This window comes from Notothenia rossii (genome assembly GCF_949606895.1).
Source record: "Notothenia rossii genome assembly, chromosome: 5".
NCBI lineage: Eukaryota > Metazoa > Chordata > Actinopteri > Perciformes > Nototheniidae > Notothenia > Notothenia rossii.
Window position 1 is genome coordinate 52,961,722 of NC_136903.1, and position 11,099 is coordinate 52,972,820.

At 40.2% G+C, this 11,099-nt stretch overlaps 1 protein-coding gene across 1 annotated transcript; it reads left to right on the forward strand.

The window, feature by feature from the left end:
* The first annotated feature begins 6,144 nt into the window (after positions 1–6,144).
* LOC307040736 (piggyBac transposable element-derived protein 3-like) lies at positions 6,145–9,431 on the forward strand. Its single transcript, XM_079683864.1, has 4 exons — positions 6,145–6,363; positions 6,717–6,947; positions 7,045–7,197; positions 7,359–9,431. The coding sequence occupies exons 1-4, from the start codon at positions 6,306–6,308 to the stop codon at positions 8,906–8,908; spliced, it is 1,992 nt and encodes a 663-aa protein (XP_079539990.1). The 5' UTR covers positions 6,145–6,305; the 3' UTR covers positions 8,909–9,431.
* The last annotated feature ends 1,668 nt before the right edge of the window (positions 9,432–11,099 follow it).

An 11,099-nucleotide genomic window follows, 5' to 3' on the forward strand; every position in this document is an offset into this window, starting at 1 on the left:
ATTTTGAAAAGAGACGAAAGTTTCCTCTCAAATCTTTAAGGACAATTTCTGTATACTAATTGCTTTTGCACTTTATTTCAGTTAAAGTATTTTTACTTTAATTTTATGGTTTTTGTTTGGCAGCCGCTGCTGCCAGTCATTTGACCATTTTGTTTCGGGTTTTTTGCCCGTAGAAGTTTTAGTGCTGTACTTTTATTAAAGGTTATTGAGTGTAAAAAGAGAGGCTAAGTCTGTAAAATTAGAGTATTTGCCCGTAGAAGTATTAGTGCTGTACTTTTATTAAAGGTTGTTGACTGTAAAAAGAGAGGCTAAATATGTAAAATTTGAGTATTTGCCCGTAGAAGTATTAGTGCTGTACTTTTATTAAAGGTTATTGACTGTAAAAAGAGCAAATACATCTGTAAAATTACAGTGTTTTCACGTTAAAGTATTAGTGCTGTACTTTTATTAAAGGTTATTGACTGTAAAAAGAGAGGCTAAATCTGTAAAATTAGAGTATTTGCCCGTAGAAGTATTAGTGCTGTACTTTTATTAAAGGTTATTGACTGTAGAAAGAGCAGATAAATCTGTAAAATTACGGTGTTTTCCTGTAAAATCTTTAAGTACAATTCCCGTAAATTAATGGCTTATTCACTTTATTTCAGTTGAAGTATTTTACTTTAATTTAAGGGTTTGTGTTTGGCAGCCGCTGCTGCCAGTACTTTGACCGTTTTTTTACGGGTTTTTTTTTTTACAGTTCACATGTACTTTCTAGCATGTATGGCCATCTCCTCACTAGCCCTATGATGCTGCTCCCCTCCCAGCTCTGTCTCTCCTTTTACTTTAATTTAAGGGTTTTTGTTTGGCAGCCGCTGCTGCCAGTACTTTGACCGTTTTTTTACGGGTTTTTTTTTTTACAGTGTACATGTACTTTCTAGCATGTATGGCAATCTCCTCACTAGCCCTATGATGCTGCTCCCCTCCCAGCTCTGTCTCTCTTTTACTCATCTTCTTCTTAAAATAAGAAGAGATGTCTGTTGACTTTCTCTTCATTTTCTGCAAATGTACATTACACACAGCAGTGATTAATAGTAGCCCACGCATTACACCAGCCCAGCATACCGACATCAGCTAACGTTAGCTTAGCAAGCTAAACTAGGATAGCCGCCAAAGTGTGTTTACAGAAGAATTATACCTGAAGTCAAGCCAGCCTTTACTGAGCCCCGAGCCTGTTTTCCAGGTCCTCCAGCGTTTTTCTCGTTTTAATGCCATTGAACACACATTTTGATCAGAATAACAGCTAAAGGTAAGCATATCTCCGTTTTTTGCTACCTAAAGCTAACACACTAAAGCCTAAACTGTTGTGGGGCTTAACAGGCAACAAGTGTATACCTTCTAGAAGTCTGGTGGATTTTTGTCAAGTCAGTAGAAAGAAACGTTTTGCTGCAACCTGCTGCTGTCTGTGCGAGTCTCAGAGTGGTGCGGGCTAGTATCAGAGTGGTGCGCCAAGTATCAGAGTGTTACCATGGTAGCAGAGGGAGAGGGAGGGGCTGCAGTATGAGCGTTGGAAGCTCAAATCAAGCGACTCGCTGGCTGTGTATTTGTTGTTAAATATCCGATAAACTACTACGCATACGTGACTGGCGAGGCGGTGTGTGTGGTGGGGGGCCAACAAATATATCAGGGTGGCCTGGCCCCCCCTGCTGGCGCCACTGTATAGAACACTCCTAGTAATATCATGATATTGTCATAGTAAATGCATATTATTACTATAGTGTTTGTAAAAGTACTACTATAGGTTTTTTTTGGTGTTTCCGTATTAAGACCATATCATTTTAAATAGTACTACCATAGTATAATGTATAGTGTTTCTGTAGTTGTTTTTTGAACATACTATAGAACACTCCTATAGTAATAGTATGATATTGTCATAATGAATGCATATTATTACTATAGTGTTTGTAAAAGCATTACACTCCTAGAATTAATGTGTCATTTTTGTATATATCAAATTAATTGATAGTTCAGGCATTTATCAAACCTGGCAACTCTGGGCTTCCTGGCAGCTGTCAATCAAAGTCCAGTGGCTCCGCCCCAAAGTGTGAGAAACTTTTCACACGCGCGCAGACAGACTCCGCGAGTATGGAGTCAGATTTGGGTCAATATTCTCGCGCGCAAAACAAGCTACTCACGAGCGGAAAATTTGCTTTTAGACGCGCATGAAATGACCCTGGCGCGCAGATTAAACCCCCGCGAGCAGAGACAGCCCTCTTGCTCGCTCGCGGGAGTGTCAGCCTCACTCGCTCGCGGAGTCTGTCTGTGCGCGCGTGAAAAGTTTCTCACACTTTGGGGCGAAGCCACTGGACTTTGATTGACAGCTGCCAGGAAGCCCAGAGTTGCCAGGTTTGATAAATGCCTGAACTATCAATTAATTTGATATAAAAAAAATGACATATTAATTCTAGGAGTGTAATGCTTTACATTTATGTTGGGGTGCTGTGGGGTAGCTTGACGTTTCATAGAGGGTGCTCAAACATTTAGGGTTTCCCATTAATGTACCGGTCGCTACAGTGGAATTTTCTACTGCAACACTCCCCACGCAAATACACAGTGTGACAGTTAAAATGAAGGCTCGAGGCATATAGGTGTAAGCAGGGGTAAAGTGCTATTTTTATAGGTGGTGTGTGGAACTCACATAGGGGGTTCGGGGGCAAGCTCCCCCGGGAAGATTTATTTTTAAATATTGAAGTCAAAAGCATCAATCTGGTGCACTTTGAGAGCAAAATGAAGAGATCTATGGATACATCTCTCAACACCCATTGGAAACAGAACTGTAAACAGATTTTCTTTTTCTTTATGGATATTTTACAAATCACCCTTTTAAACTTTATTATTTTTTTACTGTCATATAGTATTTCATACCTGTTTTTCATTTAATCTCTTATTTTTTTATAACTATAATGATCATATAAACGTGTGCCTCGAAAATAATTGTTTACATTAATCGTGACCAAAACGTTTGAGACCCACTGAAATAACTTAGACTAAAGTTAACACTCAGAGAGTCCTTGAGTTCACTGAGTCTCTCAGTCTGACAGGAGAGGGCTCTCCTCCACTTTGTTGTTGAAAAAACTCTTTATATCCGTTAGCGTAGCTCGCTAGCACCAGAAGCTAACAACTACGATCTCCGGTACCGGTGCACTCTCTCTCTTGCGCACGCACACAAAATAGCTCGTTCCACACACACACACACACACACACACACACACACACACACACACACACACACACACACACACACACACACACACACACAGACACAGACACAGACACACACACACACACGCACACACGCACACGCACACGCACACGCACACAAGCTTCAATGACACAGAGACCCAGACGTAATAGTACTGTATCATATTTTTTTCGAATCAATATTTTTTCAAATTATGATTTTTCCTTTTTTTAATCTTTTTTAGTTAATAACCATTTCCCCCCCTGTCATGCCTCTGCGACCCCCAGGGTGGGCGCGCCCCCCACTTTGGGAACAACTGGCCTAGTAAATGTTTTAGGGATGATTTGTTAAAAATATTAGATCAGACGTTATGTGTGCTTAAGTTAAAATGAAGCTTATTAATTGCATTTATTTTGTTCTTCCAAAGTTACAGTAAAATAAAAAGGACCCTGACTCAGACAATACACAATCCAACATGTTCAACAGAAGAGAATACAATATATTGTTTGTACACATGGTACTTTACATATATATATATCTGTTTGTTTAAAGTTTCCAGGTGATGCAGACAGGCTGGACCAGAGAGTGAGAGACAGAACTGGACTCAGCAGTGAACTTCAGCACAGGTACATACACACATTTTTTTTTTTTCATACTGTACAAAGAATCAAGAAAGATATTGTTTTAAATAAATGAAGTATTGACTTTAATAAACTGATATGCATTCCATTAAACAATACTAGATACTAGATGACCTACACATCAGTGAAGTTGAGGGTTTTTTCCATGTAAAAGGTTGATTTAGATGTTAACAAGCAATATAAATGTTTTGTCAGATTTCTAATTTAACACTCTGGAGTCCAAGGGTATTTACTCGATTTTTAGATGGCCATGTGCATTTAGATGTACTTGTTATACATGGCACCCCATGTGTTACATATCAAAATGTTCAGGACAATCTCTGGTCTTGCTATAAATGCAAATTGCTCACCTTAGAGCACTCTGTGATGAGATAAGTATCTCTAAAGCTCAACATTTGACATCCGATTTCCGGAAAATCTTCAAAACTCTTGTGAAAAAACAAAATTTACTAATTTCAACAAAAGGAATTGGTGTTTTAGATTTGGTTAACAAAGTCTTAGGAACACAAAAGTAGTGACATATTTGAATTACACTGTATATAAATGTGTAATTCATGTCTAAAATTAAACAAATTAAATTTGAATTTTGAGTAAAACAGGTGTTTATCACTCTACTTTCCCCACAGCAGGGACTGAGATACATTAGGACTGAATAATGACTTCATATTACATACCAAGGTTCATGTGATATGTACAAACACAAATTGAGCATTCAAACTTTTTTTTCAACCAACAATTTATTATAAATATGATAAACTGGAAAATCTCACTATTTACAATATTGAACATCAAAACTTTCAACCAACTATTCATTATAAATGTCAAGACAGTGTTAAGGTCTTTGTCTGTCTTCCAAAACAGGGGTCTGGCTGCTGTGTAGGTGAGGGTGATGGTGGAGCCTTTGTGCCGAGGTGTATCTTGATCTGGTGGCAGCCGCAGATGGAGGTGGAGGCAGCTTTAGTGATGCTGGTCCACTGGTCCTTGGTGGTGATGGCTCTGGTAAAGGCCCTTGAGCCACGGTAGATCTTGACCTAGGGGCAGGCACAGATGGATGTTCTGGCTGCTGGATAAACGCTGCCTGTTGGCCACTAGGCCCAGGCCGCTGTGAAGCATCTCTGTAAAACAAATTAAAATGTAGGACAATAATTACTACTAATTTAATTGAAATAAAGTTCAAGTAAAATGTTGCTCAAGCACAAATAACAATGCACACATAAAAAGAAAGTTTGGGATGTGGGACAGGATTCTCTTTCTCTCTCACACACAGTTACTTTACATTCAGTATAAAATCACAGACACACATACATCTGATACAAAAGTCCCATCTGTACAAGACAGTATGGTAAAAATAATCACAGGCACACATATAAATAAATATATGACAGTCTCATCTGTACAAATCAGTATAATAAAATAATCGATGGCAAAAACATGTCTATAGACACTGTAAATGTCTATGTTGTGGGACGAGTAAATTATTAATTTAATCATCTACACATGTAACCTCAATTTTACACACCAAAATAACGTTAACACATAGTAAACGTTTGCTAATGGAGTCTATTTTGTCCCAAGAAAAAGTTCATGACTATCAATAATTTAAAAAAAAATCAATAAACCTATTGTTCATTTTCGCGGTATTCCCCACAAATTGCAAGTACACTATTACTGTAATATTTACACTTGCTTGTCCAAATGGATCCTTGTTGTCCCTGTATTCTTCTTCTTCAGAAGAGTCGAAGACTACAGGTTCTGAGGCTATATCTTCACTGCTGCTTGCGAAATCTCTAGCGAAGTCGGCAACTGTAATGTTTTTTTAGGCATTTTCTCTGTCTGTTTCTTCCTCACAGACATAAACTGATGGGAGACACGTGGTTTATGTTTTTCTTTCTTGGTGGGTAGGTCCTTAGTGATTTCTCGAGTGTCCATTGGTCATTTCAGACCAACATGGCTGCTGGCCGAGATTTCCTTGACGGACACATCCACCAATCCCACACAGTGAAACGCAGAGTCAAGCTGCTTTGAGCAGCCCTATTGGCTGCTGTGCCCTGCACAGCAAATTGAGAAGAGTTCATATTTTGGTGTTGGTGAAGTTTAAACAAGAGTAGAGTTAAATATACTCCTGATAGAGTTAAATCCCTTATATTTAACTCTCATTAGACAAATAGTTGGTGTTAAAAACGAGTGTCAAAACGAAATATCTATAAATCAAATCTGTAAGTGTAATTGTAGTACATTGACTCTGAACGTTAAACTCTTAACTCCAAACCTAACACCTTAAAAACCTCTTAAGGCTTAGTGGTCACATGCGTGGACAGCACTTTTTAGCTCTTATGTCCACAATGGTGTACACTGCTGAATTGGGGTCTTATAGCCACATATGTGGACACTTATACTGCCATCTGGTGGTGTCAGAAGAGTATAACATACAATGGTAAAAATTCAAGATGGCGGCAAATACGAGGGATGATTCAAGTGGCCACTCCAGACACAAACATCGATCAGGTAAGAAGTCCTGCCTTATTTCATGGCTTATTCTTATTTAGATATTTATATAAGCGTTGGATATTTGTCATGACAAGTAAATTTGGAAAAAAAAGTGTAAAAATAAGAACGTAACATGTCGCTAAACATGAAGTACACATTTGTGTACTTATGGACTGAAGCTCGTCGAAACAGCTAATATACTAGTAAACATGCACACATGTAAAATGAGAAAACAAGTATATCTGGTGCAGCTAAAAGGCTGTACATTGTCTAAATGTAATACATAACAATTCAATCACTAAATACATACATACATTAGTTGGATTAAAACGTTGTACAGTACCATTGAAATCCATTGTTTTTATTTCCAGAGCGTTTTTCTTTACACCAAGCTATGCAGCTACTTGGCTTGATTGATGAAGACAAGTCAGATTTAGACCTATCTGACAATGATGATCCCATCCTGGATACAAATTACCAACCATCACCACAGGAGGAAAGCAGCAGTGAGGATGAGGGTGACAGTAGTGACAATGAGGACCCCATTCCTGAGCCCACAGAGCACAGCAGAGGACATAAACGTCGCCGTGGTGCAGATAATGGTTAGTCAAGACCCAGTAGATTTGTGTTTATGTTATGTAGTTAGGGCCTCAGGGCTACGTGAAGGATTGGAGGCAGAATGCTTATTTACATTGACAGGGACAGAGAGTACAGGGACAGGTTCATCCCACACTCCCAGACGTCGATGTCGAACTGTACCGATTGAGACTGATCGTGCAGAAGATGACTCTGAGGAGCCAACACCAGGACCAAGCCAAACCAAAAAAAATAAAAAGGGAGAGTCCAAACAAGGTAATTGTTATTATTTTAGCATGCCTTGAGGGTAAATCTTCAAATTTCATGTAAACGTCCACACAGATTCAAGTTTTTTTGCTTACATAGATAAAATGTAACTTACTGCAATAAATACTATACATACTAAATACTATTTTATTCTGATTCTGGTTGTGCAGGACGTGGAATACGCTGGAAGGCTACTCCATTGACGCCAAACCTTGCGGAGTATCAGCATCAGGACGAAAGCGATCTGGACAGACATGGCTGGACCCCACTAGAGTATTTTGACCAGTACATCGATAGAGATCTGATGACACTGATTTCAGAATGTTCTAATGCCATGTCACTGTCTAGGAGTGGGGACCCACTCAACATGTCAGTCGATGAGGTCTACCACTTTTTTGGTACCTGTATTTTAATGTCCTGCATCCGATACCCAACCATTAGGATGTATTGGTCCAAAGCCTTTAAAATCACTGCCATCACTGACAGATTCACGCGTGCCAGATTCTTCAAACTGAGGGGAGCAATAAAAGTGGTAATTGATGATGATGTGCCTGAAGATCTGAAGATGTCTGACAAATTCTGGAAGGTGGGGCCTTTTCTGGAGCGGATTCTGCGAGGCTGCAAGTCTCTGAATCGACCTGATTGCACATCTATTGATGAGCAAATGATACCCTTCACGGGAGCCTGTCCGTACAGACAATATCTGCCAATGAAGCCCAACCCAGTTGGCATTAAGAACTTTGTGTGTGCTACAGCAGATGGCATTGTGCTTGACTTTGAGCTCTATCAAGGTACACAATCACTGATCGAGAAGGTCGAAGAACCCGAGGGCCTGGGCTTGGGAAGCTTAGTCATCGAGCGTCTTTGTCAAACCCTGAAACGCGGCACAAAAGTGTATTGTGACCGGTTCTTCACCACCATCAAAGGTGCGCAACAAATGATGGAGAAGGAGCTGTACATAACTGGTACAATAATGAAGAACCGACTCGCTGGAGCGAACGACAAGTTACCCAGTGACAAAGCCATGAAAAGCGCAGGAAGAGGTACCTCATCAGAAGTGTCCGCTGAAGATGGAAAACTGTGTGTAGTGAAGTGGTATGACAACAAGCCAGTATTGCTGATGTCTGTTGTTCATGGTACACAGCCTGAGGACACCTGCCAGCGCTGGGACAAGAGGTTGAAACAATATGTCACTGTTTCGCGACCAAGCATTGTCCGTGAGTACAATACCAAGATGGGTGGAGTTGACTTGATCGAAAGAATGATCAGTTACTATCGCATGAGCACCCGTACTAAGAAGTGGACAATGCGGATGGTCATGCACTTCACGGATCTGGCTTTAGCCAACAGCTGGCTACTCTACCGCAAAGACCATGCAATATGTGCTGGACCAAAGACAAAACCCATCCAGTTCCTTGAGTTCCGTATGGAAATGGCAAAGATCCTCTTGGCCCAGCATCACGGTGCAGATGCTGACCTATCGGAACAATCAGAGGAAGAAGATGCACAACAAGGGGTAAAACGTCATGTGACAGAGGTGCCCCATGTCTCGGTCCGCAGGAGGGCTAATGCCCACCTCCCAGAGATGATGGGCCTGAAGAATGCCATGCGCTGCAGACAACCAGGCTGCACTGGAAGAACCCGAGTGCGCTGTGTGACCTGCAAAGTGTTCTTGTGCATGCAAACCGAACGCAATTGTTACTTAGCCTTTCACACATAGGTGATGGCAGTGTGATGGCAGAGATTCTGTGAAGGTCATCAGGTGACCCCTGGCCCTGGGCCTCCGTAAGCAGGCCGGGTCCTTCTGTCCTCAATGTTCCCACCCTTTCACATATCCTATTTTTTACATTATGAATGCAACATTTCACATGAGCCATACTTTGACTGTCAAAAAGGGGCAACATTTATTTTTATTTTTTTTCACTATGACGTTCCGTCATTTGTTGTACGTACCGTGTACGTAACGTGACAATTTAAAAAATGATTTGAATGTTTTATATTTTGTTACAGGCATACAATGTCATCCTGCAATTACTGTTTGCACTGTTGCAGCTTTTCAAATGATCCATGCATTAGTTTTAACTGTCCAAAGGGGCAAAAGTGCAATGTTTCCATGTTGTTTTTACTCTGATATTCAAAACATGTTCAAAAATATGTGTGTATGTGTTATTAATACATGCAAAAGCAGTCAGGAAAAACACTGCTGTGTTCAAGGTGGAAATAAAGAGTTTTTCATTCTATTACTCAATGGTGACTTAATTGGGTTTTATGGAAATTCGGACCAAGAATCCACATACAGGACTGTCTCAGAAAATTAGAATATTGTGATAAAGTTCTTTATTTTCTGTAATGCAATTAAAAAAACAAAAATGTCATACATTCTGGATTCATTACAAATCAACTGAAATATTGCAAGCCTTTTATTATTTTAATATTGCTGATTATGGCATACAGCTTAAGAAAACTCAAATATCCTATCTCTAAATATTAGAATATCATAAAAAAGTATTCTAGTAGGGTGTTCAACGAATCACTTGAATCGTCTAATTAACTCGAAACACCTGCAAGGGTTTCCTGAGCCTTGAAAAACACTCAGCTTGGTTCAGTAAACTAAATCACAAGTATGGGGAAGACTGCTGATCTGACTGCTGTCCAGAGGACCGTCATTGACACCCTCCATCAGGAGGGTAAGACACAAAAAGAAATTTCTCAAAGAGCAAGCTGTTCACAGAGTGCAGTTTCAAAGCACATCCACAAAAAGTCTGTTGGAAGGGGGAAATGTGGCAGGAAACGCTGCACAACCAAGAGAGATGACCGCAGCCTTAACAGCATTGTGAAGAAGAGTCGCTTCCAGAATTTGGGGGAGCTTCAAAGACAGTGGACTGAAGCTGGAGTCCAGGTATCAAAAGTCACTGTTCACAGACGTGTCCGGGAAATGGGCTACAATAGCCGTATTCCCATGGTCAAGCCACTTCTGAACTCAAGACAACGGAAGAGGCGTCTGACTTGGGCTAAGGAAAAGAAGCACTGGACAGTTGCACAGTGGTCCAAAGTCCTCTTTTCAGACGAAAGCAAGTTTTGTATTTCATTTGGAAGTCAAGGCGCCAGAGTCTGAAGAAAGGCTGGAGAGGAGCAAAATCCAAGTTGCTTGAAATCCAGTGTGAAGTTCCCACAGTCAGCGATGGTTTGGGGAGCCATGTCAGCTGCTGGTGTTGGTCCACTGTGTTTCATCAAGCCCAGAGTAAATGCAGCTGTGTACCAAGAGATTTTAGAGCACTACATGCTTCCGTCTGCTGAAAAGCTCTATGGAGATGAGGAATTCATTTTCCAGCATGATCTGGCACCTGCCCACAGTGCCAAAACCACCAGTAACTGGTGTACTGACCATGGCATTACTGTCCTCGATTGGCCTGCAAATTCCCCTGACCTGAACCCCATAGAGAATATGTGGGGTATTGTGAAGAAGAAGCTGAAAGACACCAGACCCAACAATGCTAATGAGCTAAAGGCCGCTATTTAATCATCCTGGGCATCCATAACACCTCAGCAATGCCACAGGCTGATTGCCTCCATGCCACGCCGCATTGATGCAGTAATCCGTGCAAAAGTATTCCCAACCAAGTACTGAGTGCATTAATGGACATTTTCAAATGTTTGATTGTGTTTTGCTGTTATAAATCTTTTTTTTTTACTTGGTCTGAGGAACTATTCTAATTTTTTGAGATAGGATTTTTGAGTTTTCTTAAGCTGTATGCCATAATCAGCAATATTAAAATAATAAAAGGCTTGCAATATTTCAGTTGATTTGTAATGAATCCAGAATGTATGACATTTTTGTTTTTTTAATTGCATTACAGAAAATAAAGAACTTTATCACAATATTCTAATTTTCTGAGACAGTCCTGTATGTG